Genomic DNA, 19963 nt, shown 5'->3' with positions numbered 1-19963 from the left:
TGGATTCGTACTCGCCGTCGTCATTATTCCAGATGCGAGTTAGACCATGCTGTGGGTAAGTAGTGCTATCAAACATTTGAAAAGAGTAAACAGTATTAACTAATATTAAGTACTAATATGGCACTTCGGTTAGAAATGTTTGGCACGAGGAGTTATGTCCTTGATTTTGGTGGTATATTGAAATTGTTATATGTTATCGTCGGCTATCTATTATACAGTATGTGTGACGCTTTGCTAGAGTAGCATCCCTAGACCTATATTAGGTACATATATATGGCACTTGTTGCTTTTGTCACGTTTGGTAGCTTTCATTTGGTTGTGTTAGCAATTGTGACTGTATTACCGATTCCCTGATTTACATAAAGAGAAGAAAGAGGGTGGCTTAGAAAGGAGTGGGCTGAGATCCTAAGGGTAGGTGTGGGGTCAGGGAGTCTTACCTTCTCCAGTTTTGTCAATGGGTTTTCCAGCTTCTCCCTTGCCGTCCTCCGGCGCAGCCTCTCCCTTGAACCAAGCTGCCCTCTTCACTCCACTCACTCGGTATTCATATGTTTCTCTCGTGATGGTCCTCAGAGTTGTACCTGGCGGATGGAGGTTCCCGGCGTCGTCCAGCTGAACCCCACTGTCGTCGGACTGTACAGATGGCACTGCACCGCCCATACGACTGGGGGACGTCTGGCCATTACCGGCCTCGTCCGAGGGCATCCTGCCATCGGTCGCGTCTCCTTGGTCGGGCTGTCCCTCCTTTGGACCCTCTGCATCTTCATCCTTCGCTCCTACAGCAATCAGGTAAGACGCCGGTCGGTATTTTGCTGGCCCTTCCCTGACACGGTAAAAATCGCTACTTTGAGGTCTGGGCTCGGCGGGCCTACTGCCCGGTAGCCCACTTTCATCTTTCGGGGAGTAATCATCGACAAATTTGAAATCTTTCAACGGACTAGGACTTAGACTAGGATCGAGGTCGTCGAAGTCGGTCTGTGTTTCGTCGCTTTGTTTGGGCCGTTTGGGGCGTTTGTCCCCGGCAGCCTGTAGAAGAGGCCGGTCCTCTTCTGTGTCAGCGTCGTCAGAGGTCGGCAAGGTTAGATCTGTCTGTGACCCTGTAGTGTGCTTCGGAACCTTGCCGTTGCTGGGGAAGCCGGCGTCCCCTGAAAGGAGAAGGAGGAAACCTCCAGCACTCATCGGCTTCAAACCACCACACAGCAGTGCTGGTAGCTACTTTAGCTCTCATGCTACATGGTTGGTGGTACGTAATTGTCTAGAGGTGCTCAATTTACTTTAGCATAAAGTGCATTGTGAATATTGAAGCTACTGGGTTCATTGATACGAGATGTGCCACTAATATCCATTTGTACTTTTTCTGTTTCCTTTTGTACGTTCACCTCTTCTACTCTATGTATTAACTTTTTCACAATTACCATGAGGAATCATGAGACATTGAAGTCAGGAGTTTGAAAGTTTTCCTACAGTTCTCAATCATGCCTAGTAATTCAATAGTACTGGTGTTAGTTATCTCAGTCGTTGTTTGTTGGCTCGATCGTGGTCATGTTACAACAATCTCATGGGAATGAGGGAGTGTATGTTTTGCATTTCTTGGAAATGAATCAATCAAACAATGGAGTGGTAAGGTTGCTGAAAGAATAAATCAAGTACACAACACGTCACGATGAGGCGTGGTTTGATTGCAATGCTTTTTGATCTGCTGCAAAAGGTGGCTAAAATACGTATCAAATCAAGATTAGCCAAATATCACCAAATGTCAACAGTGCAAAAATAGGAAAGGAACACGACCACCACGACACAAACACGACTGACACGTCACAAATACGGCTCATACGTCACGGCAGCGTCATCACAAACTGCACATCATACAAATATATCATTCATCAATATCAATAACATCATCAGCAAAAGATCAGTACCTTTATAAAAAATATAAACATATATGGAAATGTATGTGCTAAAACGACTACACACAATACATAGTTATCAATTCTGGCAAGACAAAATCAATGATATCGCTGAATATCTCAGATTAAAGATATTAGTTTTTCATGATTAGACTGTAGCATATATCAGGGAGTCAATTACTCGTACCCATAACGTTGAAACGATTAGACGATAACACCAACGCCTAAACTGTAAGTTTTGATAGGCAGTTACGGCTTTACGGCATTAGCAGGATTATGATCATTTATGCCAGTGAATTGCTTTCAGATATGTTTGACAGTAGGCATTTGAGACTCATTTTCTGAACATACTGAGTTGGAATGTTAATGACAGTTGATCTGCTTCCCAGATGTGAAGCGTTTCAGCTCAAATTATATAGCCTTCATCTGTTGATACATATGCCTGCGTGTAGGTCACATACTTCACTGCCGGGTCAAACGTACAAAGGTTTGAACTTGTAACCATAACGACGAAACAGTCTGGAGTGCTTTCAAAACATTCCTGTCAGCAGGGATGATTCATAAAGGTGACCCGAAAAGCCCGCGACTGGCAACTAGTAAGTTCTTGGGGGCACTTCAAGGTATTCTATACGCACGCAGTTGTTGTTAACATTTTTATACGTTCGTTTGATATTTCTGCACTTGTATATGCGTCGGTAAATTTCACCTTTATTTCACGTTTTGCATATACAACAGACATCATGCTGTTACAATAGAACGTAGGAATCTAGCTAGATTTTAGGGTCAATATATAATGAAACGTCATGGAAGTGTTCGACTTGGGAAAATTTGGACAGACTTACACTGATACTACAAAGATACTTTGTTCTTCGTTTGATGACGAACTGACGTTTATAAAGCTCTAAAATCTACTTGTATGAATTGTTGACCCTTTAATAAATTTTGTTCAAATGTGCAGAAGAGAGCCTGATTTTCTTCACCGAGCTAGATTGGAATGTTCCCGAAATGCACATTAAGATTTGCCATTATCTTTATGGCTGGTGTCTGAGGAGACATCAATCGGGCTTCAGATCTCTCTCCACACACCAGGGGACTTCCTAAGCGCCCCTAGTACACCTTGGTTGTGACTACTGCTTATCGGACTTCGACGTCAAACCAAGGACAAACGCTTGCAAACTCTAAGCGGGGTCGTGGAAACCGACGACGTGCTTTTGACTCTACACAAAGAAGAAAATCCTTCAAATTTGGTGGTAAACATTGTCTGTGATACTGACAACACGTTCTCTACTCGTTTGTTTGTTGTTGGATATAACAAAAAGACTCCGTTCTCCCACACTATCCCAACACGTCAACTTTTACATATTATAATAAAATACATTTTATATGTAACTGCCCCCATTATGAGGACGAAAGAAACAACCTTTTTGACACAATCAAAACAATATTTCCAACTTTTCACCAGTTAGTAGACCTCAAAAAATCTATATTTCTGTTAAAATCACAGAACCCACTAATCATTAAAGAAGTGGGACTTTTCATCAGCCAGTGCCTCCAAATAAGAAGTCAAACCACCCAGTAAAGAAAGTAGAAGCATGTACATAGATAGCTGACGTGTGTGTATTTAGAATAGACACTTGTTACTTTTCACTGTCTGTATCATTGCAATTAGCCTACGGGCATGGATCTGCAAATAAATAAATAAATATAATAAGCAGGTTGTCCTATATCTTTTGCTGTCAATCAACATAGAAAACAAATTGAACAGACCAAATACCGAATAGCGAATAGCAATTAGACACCATCAAATGCTCTCTACCGTGTCTCCCTTTGACATGTTACCTATCGTACGTGGCGACGCCTGTTCATTTCACCGAGAAATAATAAGAGACACAAAACTTGAACCGATCCTAAAACACCGGCGGCTATTAAACTAACGGAACGTGGCGCATCTACATTTGGTAAAAGCAGTATTTCCTTCTCTTTTTGTAACTTTAAATCATGGTAATATGGCCCGTGGGCAAGGGGCATCTATTTGTCTAAAAAATAAAGCAGCACACCAGGAGTGTACAGCGTGACCTTCATCCATAGACGGAGATAGCAGAAGACAGGCGTGCATGGACCCGAGGGAATACAAGCCTAGCTTGTTGATTTAACATTCGCTCTAGTTCCCTATCTATTTCAGATTTGCAGGGTGTTTTCTCTAGATTAGGGATAAATTCTCTGATATTGCCAAAGTAATTACGTATTCTATCCACGAAGGTCAATACACAATTTATGCTCAATTTCCTCCTACTGTAGATTACCGATGTTCTGTTGTATTGTCGCAAATGTTTGCTTTTTTTAAGGAACTACCCCAGACCTAGTTTTCAGACTCAGATGCCTTCCCACGTATAAACGTTGAAATGTCCCTCAATTCTGCAACTTCCCATCGCCTGGTTGTTAAATGTCACGCGCGTGTGTGGATTGCAAGACTAGATCCAACACGGAATACCTGTCTGGGTCTATAGGTTAGACACACGTCACATCACTTCGCAACAATCCGCAAACGTCAATCCAAATTTGATTCCTATCGAAATATCACGGTCACAGTCATATTTATTGTATACTTAGCTCGTAATCTGAAATATACACACAAATTTGTAAATGATTGGTTTGAGATTAATACATGCAAGTTACATTAGAATATATCAGGGAGACGATTATGGCAATGGATTGTATCGAATAGCGCACGTGAATTGCTTTAAACAGGTAATTAAGTATTCAGCGAGCGTCGCATGTTGCCCCTCCGGGAGTGGCGTGACGTTCCATAACGGGAGATCTATGGGCCGCAATCATCAAAATCAGCGATGCACAGACTTGCACGAGATCTAATGACGCTAAACTGTGTTTCCAATGATTTTTAAGCTACCCGAAAATACATGGCATCCTTTCCCGATACGCCTTTTCTATGATCATCCTCGTAATCGTCATTAATATTTTCAATGTCATAAATTAACAACCAGACTGTTCCCTTCGTGCTGTTCCAGGCGACAGAAGAATTCTCTCATAAAACAAGCGTGAAATTCTCTCAAGGGAGAACGATGTTTAATCAATAAATCGCGATTCTCTTTTTCGCTAAGGTCGCACACGCCATGTTGAAATCGGATATCGCAAACCTTGCCAAGTCTATAAATTGCTTTCAAGGAGCACCTTTTCTGACACGATGCTATATTTTTCGGTATCGCAGATTGTCAAATATCGGTAATCTCTTGGTTTCGGGAGGATAAACACATTACGGTTATCATTGAAAGCCTTTGACTACATCTACGACTTTGACGGATGGATCTGCTTGATAATTATCCCCATCGATATAGAGGCGTAGCCGCCTTTCATCCACATCATAATCAAACAGCACATAGCCATGCAAAGTGCTGCGCACCTCAAATCACTGCGCGGCAATGTCTTCTCGTCGTTAGGTCGATGCTGCTGTATTTATGACTACAACGTTTTAAATGGTCTACACTTATTTTGTAAACGGCCATTTTTTTCCTATCATCTCTTTGCATTTTTTTCAGGCTCTCACTGTCGACTTTGAAAAATCATCCTTACAGCGCCCCTGACATGGCCCACATACGACAACTTCTTGGTCCATGATACTGTACATGTATTTACGACTACAGCGTTTTGAATGGTCTACATTTATTTTGTAAACGGTCATTTTTTCATTACATCTCTTGGTGCCTTTTTCAGGCTCTCACTGTCGACTTTGAAATATCCTCCTTACAGCGCCCCTGACATGACCCACCTACGACTACTTCTTGGTAGAGAATATGTACGACAGGAATGCCCGATGTAATTCGCCTTTTGGGCTTTTCAAATTTACCACCTTGCAAAGGTCAACATCTTTCAGGCACGTCCTACACTTGGATGTCTTCCAATCCCGTTTGGTCGCTATGGGTCAGCGGATGGGCGAATTGAATTTTCCAAATACGGCGCATTTGTCTTTTTTCGTTTTCTATCAGCATTCGTTACACGAAATTGAAGCCTTTTTCAGAAAACGTTACGTCTACACATTGCCTGCAGTGGTTGTTTTTTCAATCTCATTAATTCAAGTTACAGAAAAACCTATTGATTTGTTGGATGAAATTATTAACTATAGGCGATTGTTCTCAGTCGGCATGACTACCAATATAATGCCTCCAGACAAATGTACATCATTAAAGAATAATCAACCAATCGGCAGGCTGCTATGTCTGATTGGTAAAATTTGGGATCGTTTTGTTCTTATCTAAAATTAACTGTACCATGTTACGATGGATTTTGAGATAGAATGATCACTACTGCGTACCACTGCCAAGTGACTTGGGCATCAACGCTAATTTCCCTTAGGTTTACAATAAAATAAAGCGCATTGCGTGCTATTTCGAATTCGGTTTATAAGGTTGAGTTAGGTGGCGCCAACCTTCTACCACCTAGACGACTTTTCATTCCCTTGCTATCATTTTATCCTTGCCATTTGTTCCTATCACATGAATTATCGATAAGATCCGCTCCACCATCTCTAAGTCTTTGCCGTGGTTAATCTAATAACTGCCAAAAGCCATTTAGCATCGCCTATACAAGATACGAAATTGGTTACAACGTTACCAGTCTTTATAAGACAGAAGGAAATGGAAACAATATTATTGAATGTCGAAACTGATATGATTTTTGGATAGTTTGTAATCTGTGATTTTTTTCATCATCATTTTAATAGTGGGTGAAGTAATTCATCATGAGACATTACGGATGAAGGAAATGGATAAAAAGGGTACCTTCTTTGGGCTTCTTGGCGTTCCCATCCGGAGGTTCGCCAATGGGCCCGTCCGCGTCGCCGTCAGGGATCTTGTGCTCGTCGTCATCAGTCAGAGGGATTTTTTCTCCCACGGAATCAGGGACGCCATCTTTAGCCTCCTCCCCGTCTTCTCTTGGCTTGATCTCGTACCAGTCATCACCCTCCTTCCCTGGATGGTGAAAGTTGCACCGTGAATATCACAGGATGGGGAATGAAAGACAAGCGTACATGTACAAAAATAACAGTCTGAAATTCATCCAAATTAGCTTTAGCTGACCAGCATTTGGCGGTGTGAACTTCAGGCTTCTACAATATACAGTCACGTTAATAATGATATTGATATAAAAATCTTTTATCTACATAAAATTTGTCTACAAAAAAAAAAAAAAACATACAAGAACAATGGGGCTTGGTAGATCCTTCATGTTTTATGCAATGACAAGTCGGCGATGGCAGAACTATATCACAAACCCATGTACGAAATAAAAATGGCGGTGTGTGAGACGGCACTTACAACAACATCCGTCCATTTTATGGGAGAATTCTCAAGTATCATAAAAAAATTCCGCGGATATGCATCTAACCTACTTATTTAGTATTCGCAGCACAAATCGCTTTTCATAGAACGTTCAGGTGCATATTTTCAGGAAAGGGGTGCATGACCTTGTTATTGACAAATTGAACTTGACCTCATTTTTTCCTTAACACACACACACACAGACAAAAACACTAAGATCGATGGTGTGTAAATTTCTGTAACGACCAAGAAAACAAAAAACAACCTGTTAACGGATGACCAGTTGTTAAACGCGAAGTATAATTGGTATGGTGGGAAGTGAAGAATAGCCTATTCCCTGTGGATAATTGGACCATTACAATCCAGGTCAGCTATCGGGTGGGCATGATTTGATTTCAACAGCTTGTTTTATTGCCCGCCCACTTTGCACCTGCGTTCTTAACATAAAATATTACAAACAAATTCCGTTCAATCCACTCGAAAGAAATCTTGTGATGGTGGTAAACATGTATCAATTTTATGAGAAAAATTTTTGTCATGCTTTGGGCACATTTGGATATTGCATTTTCCCATCAATTAAGGAAAAATGCTGTAACGTTACTTCTCCTTGAATAAAACGCCCAGGATTTCCAGTAGCCGCCTGGTCCATATTTTGTATATTTGAATTTTACGGTCACTTTGGGAGGGCATCAGTATTCCAGACGTGTACGTGCGCACGGAGAACCATCAGGGCCGTTCCGTTAGTATTATGCAAAAAGAGGGGAGGCAACATTGGTCACCCAACGTCCATAACCCAGATATAACCAGAGGATTGTGGAGAGGGGTGACAGGTGTATGTGAAACAGGCTACATATGTTCTTTTTAACAACTCGGACATTCATTCAAGCTGCCGTCAAAGTCTAAACACGATGATGACAAAGTAGGCAGTGTGGGTGACAGGAATCTGTGACACACTTTCTCGAAACTCTACACGTGGACAGATAGTGTGGCTGTTGGGCTGTATGTAACCCCGATGCTCTTATTAATTACTTTATCGCAACTGTCAGCTCCATTCAGGGAGCACATTGTACCCTTGTCAAGTAGCTCAAGGTTCAGACGTCAGTTGTTTGCGAAGCCTGAGTCTGCGACCCACAGATATGGAATGACCCCGATAACATAGCACGCACATGCAACAACAGCACAGTCGTTGCATAATCTTACTGCAAACTAGCGTGCTATAGCAACGAGAAGTGTGAGGAAACTTGTTTTGTACTTCATTGCTATTTCTATCCACCCTATCATTCTCCTCTATAAACTTGAAATGGTTGCAAGAATGCTAATTAGATTGTAGAATACCCCATACCAAGACCTTATGGCGACCATACCATACCATGTCAAAGGCAAAGATGTTATAGTTCTTTGCAAACAAACAAACAAAAAACGACAGAATGCTGAAGTAAATTTTATGTGAGGCAGAATATGCCGAACAGGTAGTGCGATAACAGCTGCTTTATATGGTGTGCAAACAGACCACTCGAAATAACCGAGTGAAGGTGAACCGTCTACCGTGCTTATTAGAAGGCCTGGCAACAACTAACTGGTTAAATTTTACCAATTCCTTCAAACACAAGATAGAGGTCATGCGGGCACGGCAACTATGTCTATCAATGAAGTCCAGGCCAATCCGCAGTTTGGCAAAACACCGTTACGTCATGTCACAGAAGTGGGAGGGCGCTCAAAGGACGACCTAGACATGCTAGTGTTGCGCTAGTCTGCAAACAAAGACGGGGCAAACCGTCAACGTGGTGGGACTTTAACCTTGTCTGTCCCGCCGGAAGAAGAGCCATAGTAGCACCGAGGCGCTAAGAACGCTCCCTCCATAAGCCAAAACCTTGAGAAGCCAACCAAGTAGGCTGGCCCGCAGCCTGTCTGATGGCATCTCAAGACCGCAGGCTGCAGAGAACGTCCACTTGTTCCCCGTTCAGCTATGGCCGACGCCTTTGCTTTGGGGGCGTGGTCAATGTAACAGAAGGTCGCATAGCTCCAAAAAGATTGACAGTCCAGGCAGACCGTCTGTATATTGGAAACAGCAGGCGGATGTGCCCAAAATGGTGGGAAGGCTGCCAAAAATTGAAAACACAGCCTTTTTGGGTTGCCCTACCAAAAATGATTCACCATATGAATGCATCATAAAATGGATATATTGAATTTGCTTGCAGTACATTAGTACCTGATTCCCTGAGGAACAGTCTTAAAAGAGGATACAGTGTACTGAGCCATCTCAGCACGCTCTGTGCCGTATCAACATGTCAGCATTATGGGTTCAATATTATGGTGTTGTAATGCAGTGGAGTATGCAAGGTCTAGAAAAACATCCCGCGCCCTGATTGCACTGCCACACACATACATGTCGGGCGGGGAGGTCTATTTCTTTCGAGCGCTGGGGCAGAATCACAACACACTACTAGCACAAAACAACACCTGGTGCATCAAGATGAATGCTTACCTTTAGGAGGTCTTCCCACACACCGGCAGCAAGCACAGCATTTGCAACACTTGTTTCCCATCTCTCACAAACCGTCGCCTGCGAAAATATAAAATGAAAGACAAAAGATCAACCGCTAGCTAGCTCGACAAGCCGTGCGATGTGTTGTTGCAGTGCCTGGTTGGTACAGCCGCTATTATGGTATGTTGCGAGTTCGGAGGTGACACTAAATCACCAGGAATGACAAGCGTCCATCCTTTCCCCGCCATTACGGTCAGCTATGGTGTCCGGGAATAAATTCCGCGCATACGACAGAGGGCAGCGCTGGGTGAACAAACCTCAACGAGTGTCAGCTTCTCTGACACATTATACTCGGCCACTTAAGCCTTCTTTGTCGGTCATGAAGTGACGTAAATATCAAACGACACAGTGCCTATATACTGAACAACCTCCACGGTCCACACGAGGAAGGAGAGTCTTACCTTGGAGAAAAAGGTTTCCTCTCCAGTCACAACCAAATCTCAGATATATCCGATTTGTGCAATGTGATCACAGACAGTATCCCGTTACCATGTGGCCCGTAATGGTGTTTTTTCCACTGGCTGGTCAGCCGCCTTCCCTCTCCAAGCGTAGCACACAGAGCGGCGCGATGTTTGCTTGTATGACGGTACTGCGTGCAATGAAAAGTGGAGGATCGATCGCGGATACGTCGCACAGCCAAGCCCCAGTAGGTCGAACCGCTCCTGCGCTGTATCAACCGGCAGACGTAATTTTATTTACATCCGTGGGGAGTTGGCCCTGACCGGTTCAAGGATAGTCGGTATGAACGTGACTTTGTGGACTGTTTACGGATTCTGAAGAGGCAAAGACAACGCTTTCCCGCAGGTGGAATCAACGCTGTAACAAATCCACGCGTAGCCTAAGGGGCCTTGGGCGAAATCCCACCTGCTTCTGTGTACCTCAGGTACTACAAACAAATATACCGTCAAAGGTGACGGGTCAGTGACCTCTGTAGTGACATCACCGACCCTGTTTGTTGTCTAGATGTCCAGCTCGGGATATTCCTCCACCGTTAGCCATCGACACAACAAGAAGGACAACTCACCGCACTACTCTCCTCTCTGAAGTGTTGGTTGCAAAATAACCAGGGAGCCTGTTTGCTAAATGTCACAGAGGTCAGAGGGGCGGAGGACACGTTGCCAGGCATCGGCTTAAATTCCAGATGTCTGGTAGGAAAGGTTCTGTGTGACGATACTGTAGCGGTTTGGGCGGTTGCGACCAACGGAGAAAATGCATTTCAGGCATGGCAGCAGCTACTCGCGATGTTTTCATGGTTGACCAACAACACATACGAGTATTTCCACCACTTTGGAAATTGACTGAATAGGAGACGGAGCTACTAGTACCACGATGTATGATGGCTTCGAAAACTACCATCTAGATAGTTAACTGATGACGTTAATAGAGCAAGCCGATGTCCAAAGTTATCGGGAAATAATACTGCGATAACATGATTGTTCGGGGAAATTTTAGGGCGTCGTCGCGTACGTTAATTAAATCTTTCTTTCCAAGAGCCAATTCCATGTAAGGGGAGCCATAACTACACTGTGGTGGGTAATTAAAGTTTAAATTGTCCCAAATGGTACATTCGCTTATTGAATGACCTCTCCTCTGTATTAAATCTAACTGCCCTCTGTATCTGAGAGGGCAGGTCAATCACTTTTCCGATTCTTTTTTTCAAACAGTTCGCGCTCATTCATTCATTCATAGCCATACATGTACGTTCACGGCCCACTAGCACTATAGACAGGTGAAACTGGCAGGGGTTTTCACAACGTCGTTGGCTGGACTTAACCGGGATCAACGTTCATGATTTTTTTTATCCGCATATATAAATGATGGTGGTCCCACGTGACTTCCAAAATCTGTCACAATACGTATGGATACATTTTTATGCAAAAACGGGAACTGGTGTGATAGCTTTTGCTTTGGCTTACCGCATTCCGAAATGGAAATTTTGATCCATGCCATATGTATACCTTGAAATTTAAAATTCTAAACGGCATGAATATATAGGTATATCCTGACACTGGCCCATGAGCATTGGCGGGATATACATATACTAAATGTATGTCAAAGTATGATTTTAAGATCATCATACATTAATGGCCACAGCAAATGTCTCGCTTGTGTTCAAAGATTTTTCTGCTTCAATATTTTCACACCACTTTTGAGAGACTGCGAAATTTGACTAGGTCATCTACATATTCGGAGAGCACCGCGTGATAAAGTTTCAGGGTCCTTCAGCACAAATACCCATTACCCATTATCAGTCACAGCCGTGACCAAAAACTCTCAGGTGATATAATGAGTAGATTTTTGATATTCACAAGTACACCTGAGCCAGTCTGAGGTACACCTGAGGTGACGATGTTAAACAGACCACAGCCTTGACATTTCTATTACCTTTCACGGCACTGTGCGTGACGTGTGCAAGGGGATTTTGTTTCACCTTTAGGCAGTCTAGAGTTACGCCTCGGAAATCTAGTATTGGCGTTCGCCTTTTTTTGCCAACTCTTCATGAAGCCGAAACAAAAGTGTTCCAATATATGTATGAAGTTTTCCACAGTCCATGCAAGACCATCACATGTGGGGTGACATCGACAACCAAGTGATATGTCTACCCTGGAAAATAGGGAGGCACCGACAGAAACTAAAGGCCCCCTCTCACTTGACGTGCGGCACGCTTGCGGCATTGCTGCGTTCGGAAGATGCTCAACGAATTTCAGAGATAAAGAACGAATTTTCTTACTTGTTGTGTATTTTGTGGTCTTCTATGTCACACTTTTACGTATTGCGCAATATCTGAATTATAACAAATCGGAGAAAATAACAAAACAGTACCGCAGTGAACGAACGCAGCAATGCCGCAAGCGTGCCGCACGTCAAGTGAGAGGGGGCCTTAACCAGACAAAATATTCCATCTCAAATATATTTCTTTAATAAAGTGTGTACATTGTTTTCACGAAATCAGAACGACTTGAAAATTAGCACAATTACAGCAGTTGGATGCTCGTAACCGGTGAAACGCATGGTATCTAGATCTACCGCCTGTTCCTGCTAGTAGGCAAATATCTCTTCTAGGCCAAACCCGTAAACCATGCATGGTAGCTGACCCTTTTGACTCGGCGGTTAACGACTCTTGGGTGTGTGATGTTGAAGGAATATCACGTGAAGTAGTGAGTCACTTGAGGAAACTTGGTCAGGGTGGAGTCCAACTCTACACCCACTCAGTATATACTGAATGCCACATTTTTACAAGCATACAAATAGATCGCCGAAGTACTTAGCGCTTCACATACCGTAAATGCTCACCGAATACTAATAGTGTACTTCTATTTTGTTACATTTACATGTATATGCAAAGTTTCATCGTGCATCGTTTTTCAGTTTAGAAGACCTTTGAAAATTTATAGCACATTCAATGGTCACATCCTCATCTACGTGTACAGGATATATCTCATCATGCGCCTTAAATAGCTTAGACGATATTTCGTTGTCAAGTTCATCATTTTTTCTTTCATGATCATTCTCGTGCTGGTTAGTTCACGTCCAGGAAACGAGTGTATCTTCAGATCCAGGCGGCTCGTGCGCGACGGGTGGCCGTCACGGGAAGGGCGTGGGTCTTCCGCCCTTCTGCTGACACATCTAAAGCCACGGTCAAGTTCAGCTAAGTCACAGACAGGACACTCAGCCAAAGATGGGGATGATAGTGATGACAACAGTTATTCCATTTGAATGCAAAGCTATCCGTTGCCCCCGAGGTATTCCGGGCTACTCTTCCTGAATACTGAGGATCTTAGTAGAGGTCAACGATGAAACATCATCTTTGATTGTCTGACATGAGTTTGATTGAAGCTCTTTTCTTTAGTCGTTGATAAACACTTTCCCCACCAAGTTGTTTGTGACAGCATACATGCGTGACATGTAATGTAGATGTTTTTGGGTCACTCAAAGGACAACTTTGCCCTATATATTTATGTGCACGCAAGCAAAGGCTTTTATAAAAGTTTACTACGTCCATAACTTAGAGTTATACGTTGTATAGATAGCTATGGCACTCAGCTTGATCGTTGTCTATTTCCTAACGCAGAGCGAGTTATGATCATGAGTACAGTAAACGGCAGTAAAACGCCCTCGGACTTTCAACATATAATCCATTTAGTCGGTAGCAGGGAGGGGCATACAGTAGCTTGATGCCAGGGTTTCACATAATATTGCGATAAATTATTTGGAAGCATACAGTAACAACTCTATTCAAAGTAGAACGTTTTCCCTCTTCTAACATAGAAATCTAAAATATTTCAACATACCTAGTAGCTTGCATGAGTTGCGACATAGCAGCGTTTATAATACGCTGAGGTCAGATTGTCAGTTTAAACAGTCTTTTTTTTATGTGTGTAAATTGTAGTTTGTATAGTTTGTGTTCTTATGTTTCTATGGCTATTTTCTATGGGTTTCATACATATAAATATAAAGATTTTAATATGACAGTGCTTTTGGTGTTCGTTTCGTTAGGCAAATTGGCAAATTCAAATTTATAACTTTATGAACTTCTTTCGATTACCTGTAGAAATGCCAGTCCCAATTTATCATCATCAGTTGTGTACAACAACACTTGAGGTGTGATGACACACTTCGGCGCACTGTTTCATCAAGTGTTTCCACACGTCTGTCTCGTATCGGCTGATTGGTCAGATAGCAATCACGTGATCGCTATCGCAGACGACAAGACATGCTCCAGGGAAAAGTACACCTGGATTGCTGGAGAGGTCACCCTTGTTAAATAGTTCACAGGTACTTTAGAGGATACTATCTATCCCAGTCCGTCACTCTTCAACGAGCCTTGCCTTTTCACACGCGCGCCGTGCCCCCAGTGCCATCATGAGAACATTGCCCGATAAGATAAGGTTGGTTGACATAACTAATCCAACTGTCTGATGGCAGTTAGTTACAAGTACACATTACAACACAGAGTGCATTCTAATACTTGTATTGGCTTCAGATATAGGAAAGAATCATACAATAATTCGGAAGGACTTACTATTTGTAATTCAAACCGCAACGGCAAACGCGAGAAAAGTTCTGACGCAAAATTAAGTTGATTTCATTTCAAGGTCATTGTCAGTCATATACGTATATATACGTTAACGATTTCACGATATTGTTTTCCTTAATTCTTTGGAAGGGGACCTAGCGTTTTCATCTCAGGGAAAACACTTCTTTAAGTTGCCAACCTTGACAAAACAGAACCAAAATCCACTTACCGATCGTTTCCCACCGTTGGCTGTACAACACAATAATGGGTAATTCCTACGAGCCCTGGGAGACAGATACTATGTATGTTGCCGTTCTGCTGATTAGTTTCCGAGGGCCGAATTGCGTCCAACCATAACAAATATAGATGATCTCTTTCAACCCACTTATTAGATGAAGATGTAGTTCAAAACCTCTATGCAGCCTAATCTACAGTACTGCTCTTGGTCCCAAGGATTGGGCGTTAGGCTCTCCCCAGTTGTAGCCTGAGGACTGACTCTAATTGAAAGGTTGTCGTCATTTCCACTAGACTAATTCGGTAGAAATGGCCGATCACGAGGAAAATCTAATCTCATAGATCACCTTGAGAAAAAAACGGTGGGAAACAATTACAGGTTTCCAAGGTCGTGAAAAAAGGTTTAGAAGACTAGCGTTTTTTTAATAAGTGAAAGATTTAATACGCTGTTGGTGACTTTGAACGCAATACCTTATCTGGCGTCGGATGCGATACCGCCTCCATGAAGTTCAAGTAATGAACCTCCCCACATCCTTCTTTCTGGAAGCCGGATAAAGATTTAAGTTCTTAAGAATGGCTGTAGCCAGCACCATAACGATGAAACCAGACATTAGCAACTCCGGCAGGATGACCCCCTATCTGCACCCGCCACACAGCCAGGATTTACAGGGGAACAGTTTTGATAGGAAAAACGGTCCACTGTCGACACGCTTTGCAGTTTGGGCACGTTCTTTCCATAGAAAACCACGGCTTAGACTGAATTATTGATGTTCGTGCGACTGGAGCAATCTTGGGTGCTCTCATGTCTAGTGAAAGCGTACCGCGAGCTGTCTGGGCTTGTAATTGCCTTCAAGTTCAACAGCGGAATGGCGTGAAGGCAAAAAAGGAGACAAACACCTTCTCTCTACACTCTCCTGCCGGGGTAAATGACGATCATGGGGTAGTAGTAGGTGTTGGCGAAAATGAATAAAACGCATGAATTTCCTGCAACGGCTGAGCAAAATATAATATGGGCAAGGGTGGCAAAATCATTCTTTCAAAGAAACTTGCACTTGCCTATGAATATATAAAATGTACCTAATGATTGGCGGCCATCGTCATACTTATTTTGAAAAACGTGCCGTCCCCTGTGGGAGACCGTTTTCACCAACATTTTCAATGTACGCGATTCCTCTTGGATATGACATTGTTCGTGAGAAATTGACCTATGATATTTGCTACTATATGTTTCACGCAGATCCTAGATTATTACATTGTATATAACTGATGACTGCTGATGATGCTCCAATATCCGCCCATGAAGACGCTTCCCTCCCATGCATACTGAGATACACCGCCAAGAAATGATTCATTTCTGTCTGCTTATACGGGCTTTATCACCAAGCCCTGCCCATCCATAGATTCTATCAGTTTTCAATAGATTTCTAGCAATTTACTGTAGGGAAGTCTTGCTTTTCTGAATCACACACCACCATGACATTGTTAATATATTGTGCCAATCGGTATATGAATTTGCTAGCTATGAATCGATGGATCAGTTGTACAACAAGCGATTCCGAATGTAATGATTTGCTTTCTAGTCAAAATCAACGAAAGTTACCGGTTGAAAATTTTGCTTTGAACTTAAACAAGAGCCCGCAAATTGCTTAAAGATTGTTAAAGTGACCCCACAATTATTAGTTTCACATTTAGAAAAATACCATATCTATTATGAAGGAATATTAAAATCAAGGACTGTGATTCACCAGGAAGATGCGAAAAGTTCTATAGGGCAGTGTTCATTTGTTGCTGATCAAAGAAATGTCAGAATTGCTGACTCATTAAAATATTCATGAACTTCCTCCCACTATGACAATAAAATGGGACAATAAAGAGGAATCATGCATCATTTATCAGCAGATTCTGTGATTCGTTTTTACCACTTCCCACTGGAATCCTTTAAATAGATGAAGAAACATTATAGCTTTAAATCAAAGAGCTTTTATCAACACTGTGCCAAACCAGACTTGAGATAGCAAGGGCCACTTTGCTTCGACTATAAACTATAGCTGTAACATTACAGAGATGCTTGTTTCTATCAATGCAACGCAAATACAAAACATGGCAAGGTGATGTTTCTTGATAAAAGGCTATTAAAAGCAATTCTTATCTTAGTCACCTGCACTTTGCATGTATATATTTCCCTAAGGAGGACTAAAGGGCTGTTCCATTACATCTTCAGGGGGGTAGGATGTTTTGAGTAACTCTTTGTGTAGCATTTTATCCTTGCAGTCCTGCTGTTACCCTGGGGCAGTGCAACATTTCCCATGAATAGTTCTGCTTCACTGTAAACAACATGGTACATGTAGCATGTAGCAGATGTTTCCCACACAAAGGTTAGTATATGCAACAGCAAGGTCAGGTGTACTTGGCTGTCTGTGTTAGGCAGTTTTATGATTTATAGCTTCTACTCTGCAATTGTGTGGGAATGACTTTGTTGAAGGGAACCATTGGAAATCAGCTGGTGAAAGCTTCAATCAATTTTGATACATGTTTATAAAAAAGAATGTCATACATACTGAAAAGACTACAATTTGACCCATATCTTCATCATCTAAAACATATTTTCTTTTCCCTTAATATACTAGCTGTGACAAATTTATCAGGGTATGAGGGGTACATGTATGTCAAAATCCTACAAGGTCATTATTTCCCCTGGGCAGTAAAAGGGTGATGTTAGGCTTGACAGTGAATCACAGTGATGGGGTTCTTTCTAACACAGGGGAGACAAATTCCACAGCATGTTCTTCCTGACGGTGTGTGACAGAACTGGGACAAGGTTACTCAGACTGGTGTGGGTCTTACAGATGTGAATGTACTATCTTTTCCTTAACAATAGCTACAGGTAACATTGTACTATCTTCACAAATCTAAGATATATAATTTTGGAAACATTCAGACGTTTCAGATGGTATCCACCATTTTTCGCCAGTGACACTGAAGAGATCTGGAAGAACTGATCTTTAAGAGTTAAAGACTCTTATTTTTGTTCTTATTTTCTTGTCGTATTTTTGAAGTTAGAAATCAGGACAGTTCAAGAACTATCACTATTATATATAATAATAAGATTTCAATAGAGATAGTCCAAGAAAATTTTCCAGCCTCATGGTGTAACCTTTGCAGAGAAAAGTGGTACAACCACTAGCCTGTTGTACCGTACTTGTTTCACTGATAATGGAACAGTCCAATGGGAAAGTCATGCATCCGTGTCACAATTTATTGGCTATCTTCATGATGATGATCTGCTATGAATTAGTCAAACCATCATATATATGGAAAGTCTGATATTAAAGTATCAATAATGAAGGAGGAAATATGATGTATATTCTGGTCAGCGTGTTTTATTGATGTTAAATAATTATACAGCTTTGGCATTACGAGGTCTACTAATCCGTATTCAACCAATCAAAGTATACAAGCATCTGCAATACATGTACACACACTGATACAGGTTGACCAGTAATATTCTAGGCATTGTCCAATTATACAATCTTCACACAATATAACATCTTATCAATAAGACTTAGTATTATTTCAGTATTTTTCAAAAAGCAATAAGACTATGTACAACAAGGCAACAAATTAAAATTTTCCACTATACAAAATGATGAGTGCCAAAAATTGACTTACAACTTTGCAAACTCCATTTCCATATCATTATATACACCTTTGTACAATAAATACACATAGGCACCATGTCCTGGTTATTTCATGGAGCAAAAAGGTACAATATAGCCAGACGACTTTGACCAATTACAAGGCCCTCCGTAACACATAGAATTGTCACAAGCTGGGTGTCGAATGAATTTCTAGGTGTCAAATAGATTTATTCCATGGTTATAGCAAACGACCTGGCGTTATGACACCATATACATGTACATGTACATATACCTTGGAGCGGGTCATTTACCCTTTATCACTCTTCTTACAGTGTTGAAGAGTTTTTATTCCTGGAGAGCTCACGGCTTGGCGAGGTTTCTCATGTCCGGCTGCACAGTCTGGCGGTACCTCTCCTCCAGCTGCTGCATGAACTCCAGATGTTCTCCCACACGGAAACCTGGGATGGGCTGCTCCTGGGGGATGGGAGGAAAAAAGGAATATTTCAAAGTGATCTCGAACCAATTTAGCTCACTGAAGAGCTAGTCTTCCACTGGTCGTGACAAGAGAAGAAAGAAAGAAAGAAACTATATATACATGTACATTGTTTAGAGGTCCATTGTACTGAGAAAATTCCCCTAGCTCTTCTAGACAAGCACAATGAACAGTGGACCACGGCTTAACACCCCGTCCTAATGACTGCAGCCCTTTCCAGTAGCACGCATGTCGGGAGAGCGGCACAGCCGGAATCAAACCCATGGCTTCTAGTTCCAGAGGCAGGGCCGCTAACCACTAGACTACGCATATTACCGCTACCTATAGGAACCACACCAATTGTAGAAGCCAATGTCAGAAATGTTCATTTAGTTGTAATCCACCCCTTCCTGTTGGGCTTTCTGCTCTTTGCGGACTGGGTTCGCGTGGCCGGCTGTGCCGCTGCTGAGGATCGCTTGCTGATATTTGTTGTCTCGGCAAGGCCGGATGGAGCTCTCTTAGACATTCAAAAGAAGCCCGGGCCTTTGAGATTCAAGCGCCCTGTAACCTCCTGGGGTCGCGTGTGATAGCGCTGACCCAGAATTGCGACTTTCCTCAGGCTATAGAACATGGGATTAGAATACTAGTAGGTATACTTTAGCGCACCTAGTATTAAGGACTGGAGTGAGTCGTGTCTGCTTTCAGCCAGGCTACCTCCATCCCCAGTACTCCAGAGAATTACAGCTGATTCCTTTTCTGCAGGTGCTACCACGTTGTTTAGTGTAATCATACCGTCTAGAATGTGCCAGTGCCCTTGGTAAGA

At 42.2% G+C, this 19963-nt stretch overlaps 2 protein-coding genes across 5 annotated transcripts in view; both read right to left on the bottom strand.

The window, feature by feature from the left end:
- Nucleotides 1–9202, bottom strand: part of LOC118417686 — a gene marked incomplete in the record, with an annotated part of 29438 nt that extends 20236 nt beyond the window's left edge. The window contains 3 exon segments of the mRNA XM_035823343.1: nt 438–1142; nt 6698–6886; nt 9032–9202. Coding sequence (XP_035679236.1) covers nt 438–1142; nt 6698–6886; nt 9032–9152 — 1015 coding nt within the window.
- A 9188-nt stretch (nt 9203–18390) lies between these two features.
- LOC118417155 (protein broad-minded-like) overlaps nt 18391–19963 on the bottom strand; it is a 31874-nt gene continuing 30301 nt past the window's right edge. For all 4 annotated transcript variants that reach the window (XM_035822572.1, XM_035822575.1, XM_035822573.1 and 1 more), the window contains one exon: nt 18391–19142. In XM_035822572.1, the coding sequence (XP_035678465.1) occupies nt 19029–19142 (114 nt within the window). In that variant the 3' untranslated portion in view covers nt 18391–19028. The remainder of the gene's footprint in view (nt 19143–19963) is intronic.

The sequence above is a fragment of the Branchiostoma floridae genome, chromosome 6 (assembly GCF_000003815.2).
Source record: "Branchiostoma floridae strain S238N-H82 chromosome 6, Bfl_VNyyK, whole genome shotgun sequence".
NCBI lineage: Eukaryota > Metazoa > Chordata > Leptocardii > Amphioxiformes > Branchiostomatidae > Branchiostoma > Branchiostoma floridae.
This window is presented reverse-complemented; position numbering and strand designations above follow the sequence as displayed.